Below are 26,545 nucleotides of genomic sequence, written 5' to 3'. Positions count from 1 at the left end.
GTAAAATTTACAAGTCTTAGCGACAAAGAGAAAATCCTGAAAGCAGCCTGGAAAAAGAAGTCTGAAACATACAATGGTAAAAATATTAGATTGGCAGTGGACTTATCCACAGAGACCTGGCAGGCCAGAAAGAGCTGCCATGATATATTCAGAGCACTAAACGAGAAAAACATGCAGCCAAGAATACTATATCCAGCTAGGCTATCATTGAAAATAGGAGAGATAAAAGGCTTACAGGACAAACAAAAGCTGAAAGAATTTGCAAACACCAAACCAGCTCTACAGGAAATATTGAAAGGGGTCCTCTAAGCAAAGAGAGACCCTAAAATTAGTATATCAGAAAGGAACAGAGATATACAGTAACAGTCACCTTACAGGCAATACAATGGCACTAAATTCATATCTCTCAATAGTTATCCTGAATGTAAATGGGCTAAATGCCCCAGTCAAAAGACACAGGGTATCAGAATGGATTAAAAAAACAAAATCCATCCATATGATGCCTACAAGAAACTCATTTTAGACCCGAAGACACCCCCAGATTTAAAGTGAGGGCGTGGAAAACAATTTACCATGCTAATGGACATCAGAGGAAAGCTGGGGTGGCAATCCTTATATCAGATCAATTCAATTTTAAGCCAAAGCTATAATAAGAGATGAGGAAGGACACTATATCATACTCAAAGGGTCTGTCCAACAAGAAGATCTAACAATTTTAAATATCTATGCCCCTAACGTGGGAGCAGCCAACTATATAAACAAACTAATACCAAAATCAAAGAAACACATCAACAATAATGCGATAATAGTAGGGGACTTTAACACTCCCCTCACTGAAATGGACAGATCATCCAAGCAAAAGATCAACAAGGAAATAAAGGCCTTAAATGACACACTGGACCAGATGGACATCACAGATATATTCAGAACATTCCATCCCAAAACAACAGAATAAACATTCTTCTCTAGTGCACATGGAACATTCTCCAGAATAGATCACATCCTGGGTCATAAATCAGGTCTCAACCGGTATCAAAAGATTGGGATCATTCCCTGCATGTTTTCAGACCACAATGCTCTCAAGCTAGAACTCAATCACAAGAGGAAATTTGGAAAGAACCCAAATACATGAAGACTAAACAGCATCCTTCTAAAGAATGAATGGGTCAACCAGGAAATTAAAGAAGAATTGAAAAAATTCATGGAAACAAATGATAATGAAAACACAATGGTTCAAAATCTGTGGGACACAACAAAGGCAGTCCTGAGAGGAAAATATATAGCAATACAAGCATTTCTTAAGAAACAAGAAAGGTCTCAAGTACACAACCTAACCCTACACCTAAAGGAGCTGGAGAAAGAACAACAAAGAAACCCTAAACCCAGCAGGAGAAGAGAAATAATAAAGACCAGAGCAGAAATCAATGAAATAAAAACAAAAAAAAATAATAGAACAAATCAACGAAACTAGGGGCTGGTGCTTTGAAAGAAATAATAAGATTGATAAACCCCTGGGCAGACTTATCAAAAAGAAAAGAAAAAGGACCCAAATAAATAAAATCATGAATGAAAGAGGAGAGATCACAACCAACACCAAAGAAATACAAATAATTATAAGAACATACTATGAGCAACTCTATGCCAACAAATTTGACAATCTGGAAGAAATGGATGCATTCCTAGAGACATATGAACTACCACAACTGAACCAGGAAGAAAGAGAAAACCTGAACAGACCCATAACCAGTAAGGAGATGGAAACAGTCATCAAATATCCAAACAAACAAAAGCCCAGGGCCAGACGGCTTCCCAGGGGAATCCTACCAAACATTTAAAGAAGAATTAATTCTTATTCTCCTGAAACTGTTCCAAAAAGTAGAAATGGAAGGAAAACTTCCAAATTCATTTTATGAGGCCAGCATCACCTTGATCCCAAAAGCAGACAAGGATCTCATCAAAAAAGAGAACTACAGACCAATATCCTTGATGAACACAGGTGCAAAAATTCTTACCAAAATGCTAGCTAATAGGATCTAATAGTACATTAAAAGGATTATTCAGGGGCGCCTGGGTGGCTCAGCGGGTTAAGCCGCTGCCTTCGGCTCAGGTCATGATCTCAGGGTCCTGGGATCGAGCCCCGCATCGGGCTCTCTGCTCAGCGGAGAACCTGCTTCCTCCTCTCTCTCTGCCTGCCTCTCTGCCTGCTTGTGATCTCTCTCTGTCAAATAAGTAAATAAAAATATTTAAAAAAAATAAAAAATAAAAGGATTATTCACCACGACCAAGTGGGATTTATTCCAGGGCTGCAAGGTTGGTTCAACATCCACAAATCAATCAATGTGATACAATACATTAATGAAAGAATAAGAACCATATGATACTCTCAATAGATGCTGAAAAAGCATTTGACAAAATACAGCATCCCTTCCTGATCAAAACTCTTCAATGTGTAGGGATAGAGGGCACATACCTCAATATTATCAAAGCCATCTATGAAAAACCCACCAAAAATATCATTCTCAATGAAGAAAAACTGAAAGCTTTTCCGCTAAGGTCAGGAACATGGCAGGGATGTTCATTATCACCAATGCTATTCAACATAGTACTAGAAGTCCTAGCCTCAGCAATCAGACAACAAAAAGAAATTAAAGGCATCCAAATAGCAAAGAAGAAGTCAAACTATCATTCTTTGCAGAGGATATGATACTATATGTGGAAAACCCAAAAGACTCCATTTCAAAACTGCTAGAACTTATACAGGAATTCAGTAAAGTGTCAGGATATAAAATCAATGCACAGAAATCAGTTGCATTTCTTTACACCAACAACAAGACAGAAGAAAGAGAAATTAAGGGGTCAATCCCATTTACATTCACACCCAAAACCATAAGATACCTAGGAATAAACCTAACCAAAGAGGCAAAGAATCTATACTCAGAAAACTATAAAGTAGTCATGAAAGAAATTGAGGAAGACACAAAGAAATGGAAAAATGTTCCATGCCCTTGGATTGGAAGAACAAATATTGTGAAAATGTCTATGCTACCTAAAGCAATCTACACATTTAATGCAATCCCTATCAAAATCCCATCCATTTTTTTCAAAGAAATGGAACAAATAATCCTAAAATTTTTATGGAACCAGAAAAGACCTTGAATAGCCAAAGGAATATTGAAAAAGAAAGCCAAAGTTGGTGGCTTCACAATTCTGAACTTCAAGCTCTATTACAAAGCTGTCATCATCAAGACAGTATGGTACTGGCACAAATTGGAAAGGGAGGTGAACCATGAGAGACTATGGACTCTGAAAAACAATCTGAGGGGTTTGAAGCAGCGGGGGGTGGGAGGTTGGGGGAACCAGGTGGTGGGTATTAGAGAGGGCACAGATTGCATGGAGCACTGGGTGTGGTGCAAAAACAAGGAACACTGCTATGCTGAAAATAAAAAAAAATTTTTAAATAAAAAAAAAAAAAACCAGACACATAGATCAATGGAACAGAATAGAGAGCCCAGAAATGGACCTTCAACTCTATGGTCAACTAATCTTCAACAAATCAGGAAAGAATGTCCAATGGAAAAAATACAGCCTCTTCAATAAATGGTGTTGGGAAAATTGGACAGCCACATGCAGAAAAATGAAATTGGGTCATTTCCTTACACCACACACAAAAATAGACTCAAAATGGATGAAGGACCTCAATGTGAGAAAGGAATCCATCAAAATCCTTGAGGAGAACACAGGCAGCAACCTCTTCGACCTCAGCCACAGCAACTTCTTCCTACGAACATCACCAAAGGCAAGGGAAGCAAGGGCAAAAATGAACTATTGGGATTTCATCAAGATCAAAAGCTTTTGCACAGCAAAGGAAACAGTTAACAAAACCAAAAGACAACTGGCAGAATGGGAGAAGATATTTGCAAATGACATATCAGATAAAGGGCTAGTGTCCAAAATCTATAAAGAACTTAGCAAACTCAACACCCAAAGAACAAATAATCCAATCAAGAAATGGGCAGAGGACATGAACAGACATTTCTTCAAAGAAGACATCCAGATGGCCAACAGACACATGAAAAAATGCTCCACCTCACTTGGCATCAGGGAAATACAAATCAAAACCACAATGAGATATCACCTCACGTCAGTCAGAATGGCTGAAATTAACAAGTCAGGAAACAACAGATGCTGGCAAGGATGTGGAGAAAGAGGAACCCTCCTACACTGTTGGTGGGAATGCAAGCTGGTGCAACTACTCTGGAAAACAGCATGGAGGATCCTCAAAAAGTTGAAAATAGAGCTACACTATGACCCAGCAATTGCACTACTGGATACTTACCCTAAAGATACAAATGTAGTGATCCGAAGGGGCATGTGCACCCGAATGTTTATAGCAGCGATGTCCACAATAGCCAAACTATGGAAAGAACCTAGATGTCCATCAACAGATGAATGGATAAAGAAGATGTGGTGTATATATATACAATGGTATACTATGCAGCCATCAAAAGAAATGAAATCTTACCATTTGTGACACTGTGGATGGAACTAGAGGGTATTATGCTTAGCGAAATAAGTCAATTGGAATAAGACAACTATCATGTGATCTTCCTGATATAAGGAAGTGGAGATGCAACGTAGGGGGTTTGGGGGGTAGGAAAAGAATAAGCAAAATGAGATGGGATCAGGAGGGAGACAAACCATCAGACTTCTAATCTCACAAAACTGAGGGTTGCTGGGGGGAGGGGGGTCAATAGAGGGTGGTGGGGTTATGGACATTGGGGAGGGTATGCACTATGGTGAGTGCTGTGAAGTGTGTAAACCTGGCGATTCACAGACCTGTACCCCTGGGGCTAAAAATACATTATATGTTTATAAAAAAATAAAAAAGAATTTAAAAAAAAGAACGAAATCTTGTCATTTGTGAAGATGTACGTGGAGCTAGAGTATATATTATGTAAAATGAAATAAATCAGTGAGAGAAAAACAAGTACCATATAATTTCACTCATATGTGGAATTTATAAGAAACAAAACAGATGAACGTAGGAGAGAAAAAGAGAGAGGCAAACCATAAAAGAGATTCTTAACTATAGAGAACACATTGATGGTTACTGGAAAGGAGGTTGGTGGGTATGGGTTAAATAAGTGATGGGGATTAAGGAGGACACTTGTGATGAGCAGTGGGTGTTCTTTGTAAGTGATGAACCACTAAATTCTACACTTGAAACTATTATTACACTGTATGTTAACTAAGTGGAATTTAAATAAAAACTTGAAAAAAGTGGATAAGATAATGTGGCAAATGGAATTTTTCTTTTTTGCTGTTTTATTTTTTTACTTTATTTTTTCTTATTGTATTATGTTAGTCACTATATAGTACATCATTAGTTTTTGATGTAGTGGAAGAATAAACATTGTTAAAATGTCTATGCTGCTTAGAGCAATTGATACTTTCAATGCCATCCCAATCAAAATGCCAATGGCATTTTTCAAAATGCTGGAACAAACAGTCCTAAAATTTGTATGGAACCAGAAAAGACCCCAAATCATCAAGGAAATGTTGAAAAAGCAAAACAAAGTCGGGAGCATCATGTTACCTGATTTCAAGCTATATTACAAAGCTATGACCAACAAGACTGCATGGTACTGGCACAAAAACAGACACATAGACCAGTGGAACAGAATATAGAGTCCATATATGGACTTTCAACCCTACAGCCAACTAATCTTTGACAAAGCAGGAAAAAATATCTGATGGAAAAAAGTCTCTTCAATAAATGATTCTGGGAAAATTGGACAGCCACATGCAGAAGAATGAAACTGGACCATTTTTTTTACACTATATACAAAGGTAAACTCAAAAGACATGAAAGACCTCAATGGGAGACAAGAATCCATCAAAATCCTAGAGGAGAACATAAGCAGTAACCTCTTTAACATCAGCCACAGCAACTTCTTTCAAGACACGTCTCCAAAGGCAAGGAAAACAAAAGTGAAAATGAACTTTCAGGACTTCATCAAGATAAAAAGATTTTGGACAGCAAAGGAAACAGTCAACAAAACAAAGAGGTTTGCAAATGAAACTACAGACAAAGGGCTGATATCTAAGATCTATAAAGAACTTCTTAAACTCAGCATCCAAAAAACATGTAATCAAGTCAAAAAATGGTCAGAAGACATGAGAAGACACTTCTCCAAAGAAGACATACAAATGACTAACAGATACATGAAAAAGTGTTCATCATCATTAGCCATCAGGGAAATTAAAATCAAAACCACATTGAGATACCACCTTATATCAGTTAGAATGGCAAAAATCAACAAGGCAAGAAACAACTTGTTGGAGAAGTTGTAGAGAAAAGGGAACCCTCTTACACTGTTGGTGGGAATGTAAATTGGTGCAGCCACTTCAGAAAACAGTGTGGAGGTTCCTCAAAAAATTAAAAATAGAGCTACCTTATGACCCAGCAATTGCACTACTGGGTATTTGCCCCAAAGATACAGATGTAGTGAAAAGAAGGGCCATATGTACCCCAATATGCACCCCAATGTTCATAGCAGCAATGTCCACTATAGCAGAAGTGTGGAAAGAGTCAATATACCCTTCAACAGACCAATGGATAAAGATGTGGTCCATATACACAATGGAATATAACTCAGCCATCAGAAAGGATGAATACCCAACTTTTGCATCAACATGGATGGGACTAGGAGAAGATTATGCTAAGTGAAATAAGTCAAACAAAGTAAATTATTATATGGTTTCACTTATTTGTGAAACATAAGGAATAGCATGGAGGGTATTAGGAGAAGGGAAAAATGAAGGGGAAGAAATCAGAGTGGGAGACAAACCATGAGAGACTATGGATTCTAGGAAACAAACTTAAGGTTTTAGAAGAGAGGGGTTTGCGGGTGATGGGTGAGCCTGGTAAAGGGTATTAAGGAAGGCATGGATTTCATGGAGCACTGGGTGTTATATGCAAATGGATTTTTTCAACACAAAAGAACATCATTAAGAAAGTATAAAAACAAGCAGACAAAAAGAAGCAGCTCTGCTAAGTATCAGAACTACCAGCATATACCACATAGTTTTTTTTTAAAAGATTTTATTTATTTATTTGACATACAGAGATCACAAGTAGGCAGAGAGGCAGGCAGAGAGAGAGAGAAGAGGAAGCAGGCTCCCCGCTGCCCAGAGAGCCCAATGTGGGGCTCGATCCCAGGACCCTGGGATCATGACCTGAGTTGAAGGCAGAGGCTTTAACCCACTGAGCCACCCAGGCGCCCCATACCACATAGTTTTAACTTGAATTGTTTTATTATTTTTTTTAAGCATGGGACACTAGACTCAGAAAGAAGCTGAGGATTTTGGAAGGGATGGGGCTGGGGGGATGGGTTAGCCTGGTGGTGGGTATTGGAGAGGGCATATATTACATGGAGCACTGAGTGTGGTGCATAAGCAATGAATATTGGAACACTGAAAAAATAAAAAATAAATAAATAAAAGTGTAAAAAAATTTTAAAATGAGAGAAAAGGGAAAAATATTTTATTTATTTATTTGACAGAGAAAGACACGGGGAGAGAGGGAACACAACAGGGGGAGTGGAAGAAGGAGAAGCAGTCTTCCCACTGAACAGGGAGCCCAATATGGGGCTCGATCCCAGGACCTGAGTTCATGGGTTCATGACCTGAGCTAAAGGCAGACACTTAATGACTGATACACCCAGACATCCCTTGGTTTTTATTTCTAAAAAATACAAATACAGTGCCAACCCTAATATTTAGATCCAGGGTTTTAGTAGTCTCACCCTTCCAAAGGGCTGGCGAGACATATTCAGGGCACTAAGTGAGAAGAACATGCAGCAAGAACACTTTATCCAGCAAGGTTGACATTCAAAATGGATGGAGAGATAAAGAGCTTCCAAGACTGGCAAGGTTTAAAAGAGTATGTGACCACCAAGTTGGCACTATGAGAAATATTAAGGGGGGGGTTCTATAAAAGAAGAAAGAACCCAAGAGTGAAATAGAACAGAAAATTACAGAGACAATCTATAGAAACAAGGACTTCACAGGCAACATGATGTCAGTAAAAACGTATTTTTCAATAATTACTTTCAATGTGAATGGCCTAAACGCTCCCATAAAATGACGCAGCGTTGCAGGTTGGATAAAACAACAGGACCCGTCCATGTGCTGTCTACAGGAGATCCATTTGGAACATAAAGATACATCCAGACTGAAAGTGAAGGGATGAAGAAGCATCTTTCATGCCAGTGGGCCTCAAAAGAAAGCTGGGGTAGCGATTCTCATGTCAGGTAAATTAGATATTAATCTAATTTGAAGGTAACCCTTCAAAAAAGTTTCGAATTCCCTTATATTAAATCTAGCACTACTTTGGTTTTTTCAAGGAGGATCTCTTGAAGTCCTCTTTAATATAATCACTAAAAGATTTGGCTATCTGATTTTCTAAGCACCAGGAGGATCTAAACAAACCAGTGTAAACAGGAGAGACTGCAACTAACACTGAGCATGGAGACACACACACACAAAAATATAAATATAGAATTAACATAATGAATGTTCTTTATGATGATCATAAAGCTACAAAAAACAGGAACTGTTGTGTTCAAAATTTTTATTTAAGATTATAAGAAAAGTTGCAATAAATTCTTAAAGAACCTTATTCTCAGAGTTAAAATTTAACAGGATTTAGGACTTGAAAAAATAAAGTTCATTTATTTAGCATTTCCATCTTATTTAGAACATTTGTCATAACCCAATGAAATCCGATACATAAGAAATTAATAAAACAGAACTAGCCTGTTTTTTCAGACTGGAGTAAAGAACAAAAAGGGCCTCATTGTCCATGTTTCTAAGGACATATTAATACAGTTCTGTAGCCTTCAGCCTCAGAAATTACTTTTGAAATTTCTGATAGATGTAAAGAGTATATTAAGATAACCCTGCAAAAATAATTAGGAACAAGCCCTAATACTTTCAAGAATATCGGGTAGTAGCCAAGTGTAAAACAATAAGACAAAAGCCACCACCAAATAATAAAATATCCTGGGTAATACTTAAATATTTCAAGGCTTAAGAGGATCATTTCTATTAATAATATTCTCTGAATGAGATGGGGTTTTAAAATTAAATGAAGTTTCATACAGCTGAGGAACACAAAGTTTGGGGACAGGAGGACTAATAAATAAGGCTGCCAAGATGGGTAGAGGCTGGGTTACATTGGATTGGATAAAATCATTTAAGGAATTTAGGCTTTAGTCTAGGGAAAATAGGAATCCATTAAATGATCTAGAATAGCTATGATTCAACATACACTGTGGAATATTGGCTACAGAGCAGAGGTTAGTTTGGGTGGGAGCAAGACTTTAGAAAGTAAGACCAACTAGAGACTTCTGTAATAGTAAAAGTGGAAGACAATATTGGATTAAACTAAGGTGGTAGCTGGAAAGTTGTGGGAAAGTAGATGAATCCTAAAGATGTGGGAGGTAGTAATTACATACCTTGGAAAAAAGTTCAACCTAGAAATCAAAGAGTAGAAAATTGGCAGAGATGATTCCAGTGTCTGGCTTGAGCAATGGGGTGCATAGTGGTGTTATTGACTAAGGAAAATGGAAGACAAGCATATCATGTTTGTTGTTTTGTTGTTGTTAAGAGTAAGGGAGGGGGGGACGCCTGGGTGGCTCAGTTGGTTAAGCCGCTGCCTTCGGCTAAGGTCATGATCCCAGCGTCCTGGGATCGAGTCCCACATCAGGCTCCTTGTTCTGTGGGGAGCCTGCTTCTCCCTCTGCCTCTGCCTGCCACTCTGTCTGCCTGTGCTCGCTCTCTCTCTCTCTCTCTCTCTCTCTCTGACAAATAAATAAATAAAATCTTTAAAAAAAAAAGAGTAAGGGAGGGAGATGGCGATGATAAAACCAATTTGGACATACTTAGATTAAGGAGTTTATGGGTAGCCAAGTAGACATGTCCAACAGATTTTGAATATAGAGGAACGACACTCAAGAGAAATTAGGAATGATAATTGAGATGAGAGTCATTGGTATATATAAAAGGTTATGATGTCATGGGGATAGATTAAATCACTCAGTGTCTGTACGGTAAGAACACTTAGAACAAAACAAAGAAAAACACCAACACATGAGTGAACAAAGGAAAATATTACCAAAAAGATTACAAAAGATCTTTATATCACAAAGGCATTTCATACAGCTGTGTAATAGTATGGAAAATACTATATTAAGCACAGCCATAAAAGTATGAAGAAAATCAGGTGTAGTATTTACTGCTGGTACTATGTCCAGATCTCTTTTCCTGGACCAGTGAAACTGTCCCTCTACTACTTCAGAGTATTTTAACATTGGCTGAAAAAAGCCACCTTGCCTTAAAATGCCTGGGAGGTTATGCCTTCCTCCAGTTAGCCCACCGGCAATGGCTGATTAGGAAGAGGCCATAGAAGTCCAGCCCCTTGCCTGAGGTGGGCCAAATCTGTAATGCCATTCAACCCCATGGGGTCAAATGGAGGCTACACTTCAAATGAAATCACACCTTTTCTTTACTTTCCTCCCTTCCCTATCTTGCTTTCCTTGCTTCCTACAAGTTTCTCTGAGAGCACTCTCTATAAATTATTTGCTTTTGGATTCTTGTCTCGGGCCCTGTTTAGAGAACTTAATCTAAGAAACAGGGAATTGTGATGTCTCTGAAATAAAAGAAAGAATTATTCTTAAACCACATATTTATATTTTATGCATGTTTATATGTGTGTGCATTGTTTTATTTCATAAAAAAAAGGAGTTGAGGGAGAGAAAAATCAACAACTTTGAATGTTACTACATGCTACTAAAAATTTTTAAAAAGTTGGGTAATATAAGAACAGACAAGTGTTCATTTCAGTAACAGAGCCAACACTGGCTATCTTAGTTGTATAAATCGCTTTAGAGTCATGAGGCTCGAAGTCAGGCAGCACTACTGGAAAAATGGATGAGAGGTGAGTAAGTAAAGACAGTAAAGAAAACTGCTTTTTCAGGAAGTAGGACTGTGAAGAGGAGGAAAGATTTAAGGCACTATTTGGTGGGCAGATTTTTTTTTTTTAAGATTTTATTTGTTTATTTGACAGAGAGAGATCACAAGTAGGCAGAGAGGCAGGCAGAGAGAGAGAGGGAAGCAGGCTCCCTGCTGAGCAGAGAGCCCGATGCGGGACTCGATCCCAGGACCCTGAGATCATGACCTGAGCTGAAGGCAGCGGCCTAACCCACTGAGCCACCCAGGCGCCCCGGTGGGCAGATTTTTAAATTTAACATGGGAGATTCTTGATCACATTTAAATGCTAGTAGGACAGAGCCAATAAAAAGGGACAAGTTGGAGATTTAAGACAGAAAAAAAAAAACAAATGAGTACAAATGGCTGGAAAGAACTGATTTTAAAATGTTACAGAGGGAATTTAAACATGAGCTAAGGAGCTGCTCAAGAAGACCCCTGAGATCTCTTTCTACCTTGTAAGTCTGAGCTGATGATTTTTTTTAAAAATACAATATAAATTCAATTAGTCCACATCATTAGTTTTTGGTGTAGTGTTCAGTGATTCATTAGTTGCATATAAGACCCAGTGCTCATCACATCACATGCCCTCCATAATTGAATTTAAATTTAAAAAAATAAATTGAAATATAGCTCAAAATAAAATAAAATAAAATAAAATGTAATGTCTAAGTATCAGGGACCAGAGTACCTAAGTTCCTCTAGGAAAAAAAAAAAAAGTTTTGATCTAAGGCAAGAATTTATCAAAGTTTTCTTTTGTTCTAGGAGGTAAGGGTTCTTACCCGCCAATATCCTGCTTCACAAAGTCCCCAGGTTCTTGTCGTCTTGATTCCCCCTGGCCAGTTATTCCAGGAAAAATATTAATCAGGAAAAGAAACCCAAGGCTGGTTGTGTAGAAGTGACTCATTTGTGTGACTATCATTTTCTTAGGCACCAACTTGGAGAGACCTGTGAGATTCCTGTTCAGGGAAAAGAGGAAGGAGAAGGGGTGGAAGACAAAAAAGAAAAAAGGTTTAAAAAAAGGTTTTATTCAATTCTATTAGAGCCATTTAACTTTCCTAGTATCCAGTTATTAAATGATTAATGTGACAATCCCCTTTCCCCAGTTCATCAATGCCACCAAAATTCATTCCCCACATACTCCTTTCTTGAATATACCAAAGCCCATCCAATAAAGAGTAAAAAGCTCTAAATCAGTAATTCAGAGTCTTAGGTTATACTTTCATCTCTTTCCCTGTCTTCTCAGTTTTAGTTACTTATTCGTAATCTAAGAATTTAAAATACTCTCTTATGTCTTCATTTTATTTTCCCCCAATCCCATTTGATCTTTGCTCTCACAAATGTCTTTATCATAGTTAACTGTGTAATATTGTAGAAAATATTAGAATATTAAGACCTGAACTCTCTTTATAACATTTGTGGGATTAATTCTCATTTCAATACAGTTAAGCAATTTTCCAAAAGATCAAAGGTCTTAGGGTAGATGAACTGTTTCCTCTGAATCAGGCTGAGAAAATGCGGAGTGATGAGACACCATGGCTCTAGAATAGGAAAATAATGTTTCCCCTTAAATGTTTGAGGGTAAAGTCAGCCCCATTTAGGGGCCACAACATAAGAAATCCAAGTCTATCTTCCCAGTACAGAAGACCCTAAAAGGTCAGCAAGTTATACTGATGATAGAGTTAGATGATTTAGAGTTGCCTATGTGCAAGGTTATTTTATGAACTCTGGACTGGTGGATGTTTGCCTAAGACATGGAGTTAAGAAAGCAGTATAAAGTGGCACTTTCTTGCTATCTCTGAACCTCATGGCTTCTTTGAATCTGAGACATTGACCACTAGAAGGAGACCTAATTCTGCAGAACACCATACTCTTTTTAAGTCTTATCAGTGACTTAACTTCCAAAGAGAATGAAAGGCTTTAAAACTCTTTTCCCAAGGAAAGTTTATGTAAGGGACTAATATGTAATAGAGATACATGCTGGAGAGCTATTATGGTTGATAAGAAGATAAAGAACAAGTCTTTTTAAATTTATCCCATCCCCAAGAATGCAGCCACTAAGTCGTATATTCAATTGTCTTCTTGAATCTTTGTGATGAGAAAACATCTACTTTGAGTTGCTGTCTAGGCATTTTACAATACGGCAACTTTGCTCATACCCAGAGTCTGGACATTTAGGCAAGGACCCAAGCTTAGGATTCCCACTACAAGTTCCTGCTTTGCTTCTTCTAGCGTATCATTTAAAATGACCACTATGAAGGCAGATGCTGAACTGACTGAGCCACCTAGGCACCCCATGACATTTTGTTAACAAACATTATTATAATACATGTGAAGACATTTATGTATAAAACTATTTGACCACATTATATGTCAGAAAACCATAGCACATGAGCCTAATAATTACTGTACAAGACAGAAGAGCCTTGGTAAACACTTAAGACATTACATATGATCAAGGGGCACCTGGGTGGCTTGGTTGGTTAAGTGTCTACCTTTGGGTCAGGTCATGATCTCGGGGTCCTGGGATCAAGTCCCACATTGCGCTTTCTGTTCAACAGCCTACTTCTCCCTCTGCCTGCCACTCCCCCTGCTTGTACTTCTCTCTGTGTCAAATAAATAAATAAAATCTTTTTTAAATTTATGCATGATCAAAAGCATGCCACTTGACTGTTGCACAACAGTGTGAATACTTAACACTACTAAACTGCATATTGAAAAGTGGTTAAAATTTTTTATGTGCTTTTTAACCACAATTAATTTTTCAATTAAAAAATGCTACTGGAATGGGTAGCTTTAGCAAGTTAGCAAATATATACAAAACAGTCCCCAATCCTGGTATATATATACACAGAAATGTGGCACATTAGCAGGTATTATCATTAAATGAACATATAACCATGATACATGCTCAAGTGACCATCAAACAAGTGCAAACAAGGACTGTAGGACAGAAGACCCTTAAAATTGTTCTTCTGACAAGGTTGATGAATTTTCAAGTGACCATAGTGCATAAACTGAAACCCATAACACTTAAAGGGCCTTCAAACATGATAAATATTCATGTAGCTATAAATAATTATAGTATGCTTAGACAACCATGATGTATGTGAAGAGGTATTGGTATATCAGCACTTAACCATGATGTGTGAACACACACTGTGTGTACCATAGCACCCATGATCAGGAATTGAGTGACATGGTTTAGGAGCAGGTAGGCATACTAGTGGAGTAGACTGCCATGATGCAGAAACAGAAGGCCATGGTCCAAGAGTAGGCAAACATGCTCAAAATATTTCTCCCTGGAGCAGAGAGATAAGATATAGAGACAAGTGGCCACAATGAAGAATTAGTATCTCTTTAGTAATGATGACCAATAGGGAATAAATAGCTATCTACAGCATATGAACAAAGAAGTATAGCACATACATCTGTGATGAATAAGCTGAAAATTACAGCAAAGGAACATCATATGATGACATGGGCATTTAAACAACTATGCTGCATTAACAGAATGTAATACTAATACTAGTTTTAAAGTTGATATAAAGAAACTAAGCCACATTGCAAAAGTAGACAACCCTGGTATATGGTCCTGTAAGTACAGCACATGGATAAACACCAATGACATGTGAACTTACAACCAATAAATGTATTAAGATAACCATGGGCACAATAGCAGATGCCTGTGATAGGAGCAGATTGACAATGAAATAGGAGGGGATAACCCTTGGGAAGGCTCAGATAATCTTGGTATTATAATGGATTATCCATGGTACATGAACACACAATTTTGACAAATGCTCAAGCCACAATACTACATGATTGTGTAGCCAAAATAACAAATGCTTATTCAACCAATTCACTTTGCTCAAGAGCTAAAGGAGAGTACAAGTAACAAACTAGAAGGAAATACCATCTAGAAGCTGATGACTTGTAAATTAATATCTCTACCCCTGTTATCTCCTGCAACCCACATCTGCACTTAGATGTCTGAGAAGCATCTTAAACCTAACATGTTAAAATCTGAGGTTCAGATATCAGTCTCCCCACACATACAAACCTGGTCCCCCTGTAGTCTTTCCAATATCAGGTAATGGTAATTACCCTTCCATTTGCTCGGAGTAAAAACTTTGATATCATTCTTGATTCCTCTTTTAGTCTCATATCCCACATCCAATCTGTCAGCAAGTCTTATTGGCATTCCGTTTAAAAAGAAACATGTTCAAAATAAAACCACTCGTCATCACCTCTACTGCTATTACTTGGCATCTTTTGCTGAGATCATTGCAAAAAGCCTCTTAACTGGGCTTGGTGACTCTGACCCTGCTTTCCTAAAGTCTTGTCTCTATACAACAGAGTGAACTTTAAAACTGTTAAGTCAGATCATGTCTCTCTTCTGCTCAAAATCCAATTGCTCCCCAGTTCAAAAGCTATGTTATGATCTACAAGGACCTACATGATCTAATCTCCAGATAGCTGGATAACCTTATCCTCTACTACCCTCCTCTCTCACTCACTCCACTTCAGGCACTGTGACTTCCTTGTTGCCAGTTGGATATAACAGGCATGCTCCAGCCCTAGGGCCTTTGCAAATGCTATTGCCTCTACTGGGACTATTTTTCTATCTAATTTCCAGTTAACTTTTTCCTTCTGTCACTTCGTGTTTTTGCTCAAATGTCTCCTTTCCCAATGAGACCTTCCCTGATGACCCAATGTAAAACTTCACTAGTTCCTTACATCCTGGATACTTCCTATGCAGTTGCCTGTTCTATTCTTCCACATTTGCACTTCTTTTCTTTCTTTTTTAAATTAAATTTATTTTATTTTTATTTATTTTTTAAAAGATTTTATTTATTTATTTATTTAACACACACACACACACACACACACACACACACACACACAGAGAGAGATCACAAGTAGGCAGAGAGGCAGGCAGAGAGAGATGGGGGGAAGCAGGCTCCCTGCTGAGCAGAGAGCCCAATGCAGGGCTTCATCCCAGGACCCTGAGATCATGACCTGAGCTGAAGGCAGAGGTTTAACCTACTGAGCCACTCAAATGCCCCTTATTTATTTTTTTAACTTAAGCTCAATTAGCCAACATATAGTACATCATTAGTTTTTGATGTAGTGTTCAGTGATTCATTAGTTGCTATAACACCCAGTGCTCATCACATCATGTGCCCTCCTTAATGCCTATTACCCAGTTACCCCATTCCCCCCCACCACCTCCCTTTCCACAACCCTCAGTTTGATTCCCAGAGTCAGGAGTCTCTCATGATTTGTCTCCCTCTCTGATTTCTGCTCAGTTTTTCTTCTCTTCCCCTATGATCCTCTGCACTATTTCTTATATTCCACATATGAGTGAAACCATATGACAATTTTCTTTCTCTGATGGACTTATTTCATGTAGCATAATACCTCCAGTTCCATCCATGTCAATGTAAATGGTAGGTATTCATCCTTTCTGATGGCTAAGTAATATCTCATTTGCACTTCTAATATATATTTCATGTATGTTTGTTATTGGCTGTTACTCCAGTACAATATAAGCTCAGTAGGGACAAGGAATTTTGCTTGTCTTATTTACAGATACATGCCCAATGCACAGAATGCTGATAAATAATGTGTACTTAATAAATAGTTAATGAACGAATGTTATTTTGAAAAAGTCACATCAATAAATGAGGTAAGATAGTATAACGATCACCTTCATACTACCAGATCAAGAGACTACTCAGAACTACCAAATACTAGTCATGTTAGGCCTTAAAGACTTACTTCTTCAATGTAAAATAGGAATAATAATATTCATAAAAATTATAGATTAAATAATACACATAAAATGCCTGAATAAAGACATGCTACCTGGATAGGTCTGTTGTTAGATCCTATTCAAATACAAGTTCATTTTATCACAAACTTTTAAGTATCTAATATGTACAAGGCACTGACACAGCACCTTCTTCAACGAGGATTCCTAAAACTTCTTTATCTCAGTACCTAGAAACAACCAGATACTGATATTCCACCCACCAACTCCCCACTTGGATGCCATGAGGCACTACCTGCCGGAACTTTACCTGAACAGAGGCATCCCAAATGCTGCTATTCAGATACTATAAAGCCAACTCTGACATTTCTTTGCCTCAGTTTGTCACAAAACTTTTTTTAATTTTTTTTTATTTTTTTTTAAATATTTTATTTATTTATTTGACAGAGAGAGATCACAAGTAGGCAGAGAGGCAGGCAGAGAGGCAGGCAGAGAGAGAGAGGGGGAAGCAGGCTCCCTGCTGAGCAGAAAGCCTGACATGGGGCTCGATCCCAGGACCCTGGGATCATGACCTGAGCCGAAAGCAGAGGCTTTAACCCACTGAGCCACCCAGGCACCCCAGTTTGTCACAAACTTTTATTTGAGGCCATCTAATTCTACTTAGCCTCAAAGCACTGCCATTATTATAAGCTTTGAAGCCAGAAATATTATTATAAGCTTTGAAGCCAGAAATGTCTGCCAATTCTTGATATGCCACACAGCAATCTGAGATTGGGTGAATGATTTAACTCAACATTCACATCTATAAAAAGTTGATAATGATAATACTGCCATATAGGAGTGTTATAAGAATTAAATGGCATAATTCCTGAGCATAATTAAGCATTATGTTTGACATGTAACAATCCTTGGTCACTGTAAACTACAGATCAATTCCTTGACCTCTTGCCCTCCAGTGAGCCTCAGCTTCACCCTAATCTAGTCACTTATTCTCATGGTCATGTCCTTAATCTTGTCATTACAAATCCATGAACTCAAATAACTATCTGATCACAACTTTTCCAATCCTTTTCATCCAGTACCTTTAAGCTGTTAATTATTCTGCCCTCCTAATCAGCAATCCCTTGATCCTACCACCTTTCAATTGCGTATTATCACTTTCATGTTCTTACTTCTTTTCGTGCCTTACTTGGGTTACATATGTAGTCCATAATATCAACAAAATCATCCTCTGGTATGTGTCTTCAACACACTTTCCTCTCTCTTACTCTTTTTTAACTGCCTGGTAAAACATAAACCAGCACTGACCACAACCTTCTCCTCTGAAAGTCCTTGAATTCCATGTTACCACCCTAGTTATACTACACCTCTGACCATTTATATTCTATCTCCTTTGTGGGCTTCCCCTTTAGAGGGATACCTCTAAAATTCTCCCTGGCTTGGGATTAATACAATTCAAAATATATTTCCTATCAGACACAAATGATGAAATACCTATAATCTCTACAAATAAAAAAACTTAAAACATCTATGGAGAACAGAACATTATGAATAGTAAAGTAGGAGACTTGAAAAAGAACCAAATATAATTCCTGGAAATAAAAAGACTTTGAAAAATAAAACATACATCTTAGTAGGACACACACAATGTATAAATAGAAACAGACTGCATAACTTCTGTATTAGAAGAGGAGAAAAAATAAAATTACTTAAGAAATGTCAATCCAAATAAGAAATAAAAGAAAAAAAAATAGGCATACTAAATAGAAAACATAAAAACTGATAGTTTCTAATTCAGATATATTAGCAATTTTAGTCTCTAAAGGCCCCATTTGAAATAAAAAGGTTATCAGACTGGATTAAAAATACTAAAACTAAATTAGCTATGCATTGTTTATAAGAGTCATATCTAAAACACAAAGGAACAGAAAAGTTGAAAGTAAAAGGAAAAAGTAATGCTATGCAAATATTAACCAAAACATTATTTTTAATATTCAGGAAGTAAAAAATTTAAATCAAAGCTTTTGCTAAAGATAAAGAGGAAAACTCTATATGGTAAAATGTTCAATTTAACAAAAAATGTAATAAATTTCTATACATCTAACAACACAGCTTTAAGATATGTAAAGCAAAAATGGACGGAACTAAAAAGAAACATAGACATAGCTATGTTCATAATGGGGTACTTTAACACACCTCTTTCAGAAATTGACAGATTATACAGATTTTAAAAATCACAACAGATAGAAAAGATTTTAACAAGATGAGTAACAAATCTCAAATATATATATTCAAATATATATTTTATGTATTGTAAATATATAGAATATTATATCCACTGACGACAAAAATACACATTATTTTTAATCTCACTAGATATATTTATAAAAATGTACAAGACTAGAAAGTGAATTACAACAAATTTCAAATGATTAAAACAATATACACACATAGGATATGGATATATATGAAACTCATGGCCAAATAACATCCAAATACAAATTAGGACATCATAAGTGTATAATAAAAAAATCACTATTTAAACTTATGACATGCAGCTAACAATACTTAAAGAAAAACATGTGGCTTTATATATGTATATCAAAAAGAAAAAAAACTTAATGGATGAAGAAGATCAAAATAAGCTGATATAGTAAACATACTAATAAAGATAGGAGCATCAATTTTTGAAATAGAAAATAATTTATAAAAGAGATGATTAAGAAAACTAAAAGTTGATTCATTGGAATAACTAACAAACAGATCAAGCATGTACTTTAACTTTGTAACAACTAGTTTTAAGATTTATATGAGATGAACAAATTCATAGAAAAATAGAACTCACTAAGACAGAATCGAGAAGAAATTAGAGAAAATGAATAGTCCTGTAAACAGTAAATAAATGGAAAGAGCAGTAAAAAGTGTGTCCACAAAGAAAACCCAGGACCAGATGATTTAACCCATGAGTTTTGCTGAACATTCAAGGAAGAAATAATGTAAATTATATGTAAATTTATCCATAAATAATAAAAGATGCAATATCCCTAAATGTGTGTTATTAGATTAGTGAAACCGTAATATCAAACCCTGACAATGACAGCATGAGAAAAAAAAAATTTTCTAGCAAAAGTCCAGAAGAAATTTAACAATTATATCCAATACCTAAAATGAATAATACATCATGTCCAAATTGGGTTTATTCCAGGTATTTAAAATTATTTGAATATTAGAATATCAATTAATATAATTCATCTAAAACAATAGATTTTTTTAAAGTTATGACTATCAATATAAAACTAGAAGGGAATTTCCTTGATTTATTGAAGTGTTTCTTAAAAACAACCTATAGAATAGAACATACCAAAAGGAGAAATTATAAAAACTTTCCTTTTCAGATAGGGAATATGACGCCAATCCTGTTCTACCTTTTATTAAAAGTCCTAGGTAGTGGAAGAAAATAAGAATAAAAAAAGACTTAAAGTTTGGAAAGGAAGAAACAAAACTCAGATAGATATGATATGACTGTGTATATAGAAAATCTCAGACAATCAACAAATAACTTATTGGTATTTGTAAGAGACTTTTTGAAAATAGCTGGATATAAAATTAATATCCAGAAGTCAATTCAGATCTAAAGATAAATAATTATATACTTAATTTTTAATTATATGTATAATAACATAGAGTTAAGAGGTACCATGTGATCCAGTAATTCCATTACTGGGTATTTAACTAAAGGAAAAAACCCACTATTTTGAAAAGATATATGAACTACTATGTTTATTGAAGCATTATTTACAATAACCAAGATATGGAAGCAATCTAAGTGGCCATCCATAGAAAAATGGATAAAAAAGATGTAGTGTACCTGAACTTCATAAAATCTATCTATGAAAAACCCACAGCAAATATCATCCTCAATGGGAAAAAGCTGACAGCATTCCCTTTGAGATCAGGAACACGACAAGGATGCCCACTCTCACCACTCTTGTTCAACATAGTATTAGAAATCCTAGCAACAGCAATCAGACAACAAAGAGAAATAAAAGGTATCCAAATTGGCAATGAAGATGTCAAACTCTCTCTCTTCACAGATGACACGATACTTTATATGGAAAACCCAAAAGACTCCACCCCCAAACTACTAGAACTCATACAGCAATTCAGTAATGTGGCAGGATACAAAATCAATCTACAGAAATCAGTGGCTTTCTTATACACTAACAATGAAAATACAGAAAGGGAAATTAGAGAATCAATTCCATTTACTATAGCACCAAGAACCATGAGATACCTGGGAATAAACCTAACCAAAGAGGTAAAGGATCTGTGCTTGAAGAACTACAAAACACTCATGAAAGAAATTGAAGAAGACACAGAAAGATGGAAGACCATTCCATGCTCATGAATCAGAAGAATAAACATTGTTAAAATGTCTATACTGCCTAGAGCAATCTATACTTTCTATGCCATTCTGATCAAAATTCCACCAGCATTTTTCAGAAAGCTGGAGCAAACAATCCTAAAATTTATATGGAATCAGAAGAGACCCCGAATTGGTAAGGAAATGTTGAAAAAGAAAAACAAAACTGGGGGCATCACGTTACCTGATTTCAAGCTTTACTACAAAGCTGTGATCACCAAGACAGCATGGTACTGGCACAAAAACAGACACATAGACCAGTGGAACAGAGTAGAGAGCCCAGATATGGACCCTCAACTCTATGGTCAAATAATCTTTGACAAAACAGGAAAAAATATACAGTGGAAAAAAGATGGTCTCTTCAATAAATGGTGCTGGGAAAACTGGGCAGCTATATGTAGAAGAATGAAACTTGATCATTCTCTTACACCAGGCACACAGATAAACTCGAAATGGATAAAAGACCTCAACGTGAGGTAGGAATCAATCAGAATCATGGAGGAGAACATAGGCAGTAACCTCTTCAATATCAGCCACAGAAACTTCTTTCAAGATATGTCTCCAAAGGCAAAGGAAACAAAAGCAAAAATGAACTTTTGGAACTTCATCAAGATCAAAAGCTTCTGCACAGCAAAGGAAACAGTCAAGAAAACAAAGAGGCAACCCACGGAATGGGAGAAGATAATGGCAAATGACAGTACAGTCAAAAGGTTGATATCCAAGATCTATAAAGAACTCCTCAAACTCAACACACACAAAACAGATAATCATGTCAAAAAATGGGCAGAAGACATGAACAGACACTTCTCCAATGAAGACATACAAATGGCTATCAGACACATGAAAAAATGTTCATCATCACTAGCCCTCAAGGAGATTCAAATTAAAACCACATTGAGATACCACCTTACACCAGTCAGAATGGCCAAAATTAGCAAGACAGGAAACAACATGTATTGGAAAAGATGTGGAGAAAGGAGAACCCTCTTACACTGTTGGTGGAAATGCAAGTTGGTGCAGCCACTTTAGAGAAGAGTGTGGAGATTTCTTAAGAAATTAAAAATAGAGCTTCCCTATGACCCTGCAATTGCACTACTGGGTATTTGCCCCAAAGATACAGATGTAGTGAAAAGAAGGGCCATCTGTACCCCAATGTTTATAGCAGCAAAGGCCATGGTCACCAAACTGTGGAAAGAACCAAGATGCCCTTCAATGGACGAATGGATAAGGAAGATGTGGTCCATATACACTATGGAGTATTATGCCTCCATCAGAAAGGATGAATACCCAACTTTTGTAGCAACATAGACGGGACTGGAAGAGATTATGCTGAGTGAAATAAGTCAAGCAGAGAGAGTCAATTTTCACATGGTTTCACGTATTTGTGGAGTGAAACAAATAACATGGAGGACATAAGGAGATGGAGAAGAGAAGGGAGTTGAGAGAAATTGGAAGGGGAGATGAACCATGAGAGACTATGGACACTGAAAAACAATCTGAGGGTTTTAAAGGGGTGAGAGGTGGGAGGTTGGGGGAGCCAGGTGGTGGGTATTATGGAGGGCACGTATTGCATGGAGCACTGGGTGTGGTGCATAAACAACGAATTCTGTTACACTGAAAAGAAATAAATTAAAAAAAGAAAAGAAAACAATCAGAAGGTAGGTTTTAAGTGGTGTCATAGGGAATGTTAGAAGCTTATGTTACTAATCTAAAAGCTATCAGGGCAAGGAAATATCTAGGTGGTTATGGGATAGAGATATTTCAGGAAGTCTATATGGACATCTCAAATTTTTGGTCTTTGAAAATAAGGTCCATGTGCAATGTTCTCTGCAGTGTCATTGTCAAGAATGTTACTAAGTCTGTAGCTGGGCATCATCAAGATGAATTCTCATGATGTGTACGTGGCTCCTAGGACCACAGCTGATTATTATCCTGGGAGTCATGTAATGATTTAAAAAAAAAAAGAAGAAGAAGATGTAGTGTATATATACAATGGAATATTAGTCAGCCATAAAAAAGAATGTGATCTTGCTATTTGCATCAACATGGATTGACTTATAGGGCATAATGCTAAGTGAAATAATCAGACATAGAAAGACAAATACCATGTGATTTCACTCATATGTGGAATTTAAGAAACAAAAACAAAGGGAGAGGAGTCAAGATGGCGGAGAAGTAGCAGCTGAGACTACTTCAGGTAGCAGGAGATCAGCTAGATAGCTTATCTAAAGATTGAAAACACCTACAAATCCAACGGGAGATCGAAAAGAAGAACAGCAATTCTAGAAACAGAAAATCAACCACTTTCTGAAAGGTAGGACTGGCAGAGAAGTGAATCCAAAGTGATGGGAAGATAGACCGCGGCGGGAGGGGGAGGCTCCCAGCAAGCAGCGGAGCAATGGAGCAGAAAATCAGGACTTTTGAAAGTCTGTTCCGCTGAGCAACATTGCTCCAGAGGCTTAACCAGGTGAAGCCCACATGGGGTCAGCGTGGCTTCAGGTCCCGTAGGGTCACAGAAGGATCAGGGGTCTGAGTGTCGCAGAGCATACAGGTATTAGAACGGGGAAGATGGCTACAGAGACAGAGCCAAGGAGGGAGCTCTCAGCTCGGGGTTACCTTGAACCGCTCGCAGGCTTGGTCAGCTCGGAGCGCAGCCAGAGGCCAGGGTGACGGGAGTAACTGGGCGCTGTTCTCTGAGGGCGCACTGAGGAGTGGAGCCCCGGGCTCTCGGCTCCTCTGGGCCAGAGACTGGGAGGCCGCCATCTTCATTCCCGTCCTCCAGAACACTATGGAAAGCGCTCAGGAAACAAAAGCTTCCAAAAGCGAACCAGAGCGGATTACTCAGCCTGGCCCCTGGTAAGGGTGGTCCAATTCGGCCTGGGGTAAAGACACTTGAGAATCACTACAACAGGCCCCTCCCCCAGAAGATCAACAAGAAATGCAGCCAGGACCAAGTTCACCTACCAAGGAGTGCAGTTTTAATACCAAGGAGAGCGGCAGAATTCCAGAGGAGGCGAAAGCAAAGCACGGAACTCATAGCTTTCTCCCCGTGATTATTTAGCCTTGCAGGTAATTTAATTTTTTTTTCAATTTTTTTTCTCTTCTTCTGCCAAATTTTTTTTAACTTTTAACCTTTTATTTTTTAACGTTTTTTAACTAGTTTATCTAATATATATATTTTTCTCTTTTTTATATTTTTTCTTTATTTGTTTTCTTTTTAATTGTTTCTTTTTTTTTTCTTTCTGAACCTCTTTTTATCCCCTTTCTCCTCCCCCTCATGATTTGGGATCTCTTCTGATTTGGTTAAAGCGTATTTTCCTGGGGTTGTTGCCACCCTTTTAGTATTTTAATTGCTCCTTCATATACTCTTATCTGGACAAAATGACAAGGCGGAAAAATTCACCACAAAAAAAAGAACAAGAAGCAGTACCAAAGGCTAGGGACCTAATCAATACAGACATTGGTAATATGTCAGATATAGAGTTCAGAATGACGATTCTCAAGGTTCTAGCCGGGCTCAAAAAAGGCATGGAAGATATTAGAGAAACCCTCTCAGGAGATACAAAAGCCCTTTCTGCAGAAATAAAAGAACTAAAATCTAACCAAGTTGAAATCAAAAAAGCTATTAATGAGGTGCAAACAAAAATGGAGGCTCTCACTGCTAGGATAAATGAGGCAGAAGAAAGAATTAGCAATATAGAAGACCAAACGACAGAGAATAAAGAAGCTGAGCAAAAGAGGGACAAACAGCTACTGGGCCACGAGGGGAGAATTCATGAGATAAGTGACACCGTAAGATGAAACAACATTAGAATAATTGGGATTCCAGAAGAAGAGGAAAGAGAGAGGGGAGCAGAAGGTATATTGGAGAGAATTATTGGAGAGAATTTCCCCAATATGGCAAAGGGAACAAGCATCAAAATCCAGGAGGTTCAGAGAACCCCCCCCTCAAAATCGATAAGAATAGGTCCATACCCCGTCACCTAATAGTAAAACTTACAAGTCTTAGTGACAAAGCAAAAATCCTGAAAACAGCCTGGGAAAAGAAGTCTGTAACATACAATGATAAAAATATTAGATTGGGGCGCCTGGGTGGCTCAGTGGGTTAAGCCGCTGCCTTCGGCTCAGGTCATGAACTCAGGGTCCTGGGATCGAGTCCCGTATCGGGCTCTCTGCTCAGCAGGGAGCCTGCTTCCCTCTCTCTCTCTCTCTCTGCCTGCCTCTCTGTCTACTTGTGATCTCTCTCTCTGTCAAATAAATAAATAAATAAATCTTTAAAAAAAAAATATTAGATTGGCAGCAGACTTATCCACAGAGACCTGGCAGGCCAGAAAGAGCTGCCATGATATATTCAGAGCACTAAATGAGAAAAACATGCAGCCAAGAATACTATATCCAGCTAGGCTATCTTTGAAAATAGAAGGAGAGATTAAAAGCTTCCAGGACAAACAAAAACTGAAAGAATTTGCAATCACCAAATCAGCTCTACAGGAAATATTGAAAGGGGTCCTCTAAGCAAAGAGAGAGCCTAAAAGTAGTAGATAAGAAAGGAACAGAGACAATATACAATAACAGTCACCTTACAGGCAATACAATGGCACTAAATTCATATCTCTCAATAGTTACCCTGAATGTTAATGGGCTAAATGCCCCAATCAAAAGACACAGCGTAGGGGCACCTGGGTGGCTCAGTGGGTTAAAGCCTCTACCTTCGGCTCAGGTCATGGTCCCAGGGTCCTGGGATCGAGCCCCGCATCGGGCTCCCTGCTCAGCAGGGAGCCTGCTTCCTCCTCTCTCTCTGCCTGCCTCTCTGCCTACTTGTAATCTCTCTATCAAACAAATTAAAAAAAAAAGACACAGCGTATCAGAATGGATAAAAAAACAAAACCCATCTATATGTTGCCTACAAGAAACTCATTTTAAACCCGAAGACACCTCCAGATTTAAAGTGAGGGGGTGGAAAACAATTTACCATGCTAATGGACATCAGAAGAAAGCAGGAGTGGCAATCCTTATATCAGATCAATTAGATTTTAAGCCAAAGACTATAATAAGAGATGAGGAAGGACACTATATCATACTCAAAGGATCCGTCCAACAAGAAGATCTAACAATTTTAAATATCTATGCGCCTAACATGGGAGAAGCAAACTATATAAACCAATTAATAACAAAATCAAAGAAACACATCGACAATAATACAATAATAGTAGGGGACTTTAACACTCCCCTCACTGAATTGGACAGATCATCCAAGCAAAAGATCAACAAGGAAATCAAGGCCTTAAATGACA

The 26,545-nt window shown here is 37.5% G+C and overlaps 1 protein-coding gene across 5 annotated transcripts in view; it reads right to left on the bottom strand.

The window, feature by feature from the left end:
• GABRA3 (gamma-aminobutyric acid type A receptor subunit alpha3) overlaps positions 1–26,545 on the bottom strand; it is a 465,966-nt gene that overhangs the window by 228,512 nt on the left and 210,909 nt on the right. For all 5 annotated transcript variants that reach the window (XM_047715987.1, XM_047715986.1, XM_047715991.1 and 2 more), the window contains exon 2: positions 11,835–12,011. In XM_047715987.1, coding sequence (XP_047571943.1) covers positions 11,835–11,974 — 140 coding nt within the window. In that variant the 5' untranslated portion in view covers positions 11,975–12,011. The remainder of the gene's footprint in view (positions 1–11,834; positions 12,012–26,545) is intronic.

Source organism: Lutra lutra, chromosome X (genome assembly GCF_902655055.1).
Source record: "Lutra lutra chromosome X, mLutLut1.2, whole genome shotgun sequence".
In the NCBI taxonomy this organism is placed as follows: Eukaryota; Metazoa; Chordata; class Mammalia; order Carnivora; family Mustelidae; genus Lutra; species Lutra lutra.
The sequence above is the reverse complement of the archived record's forward strand: the minus strand, read 5'-3'. Positions and strand labels throughout refer to the sequence as shown.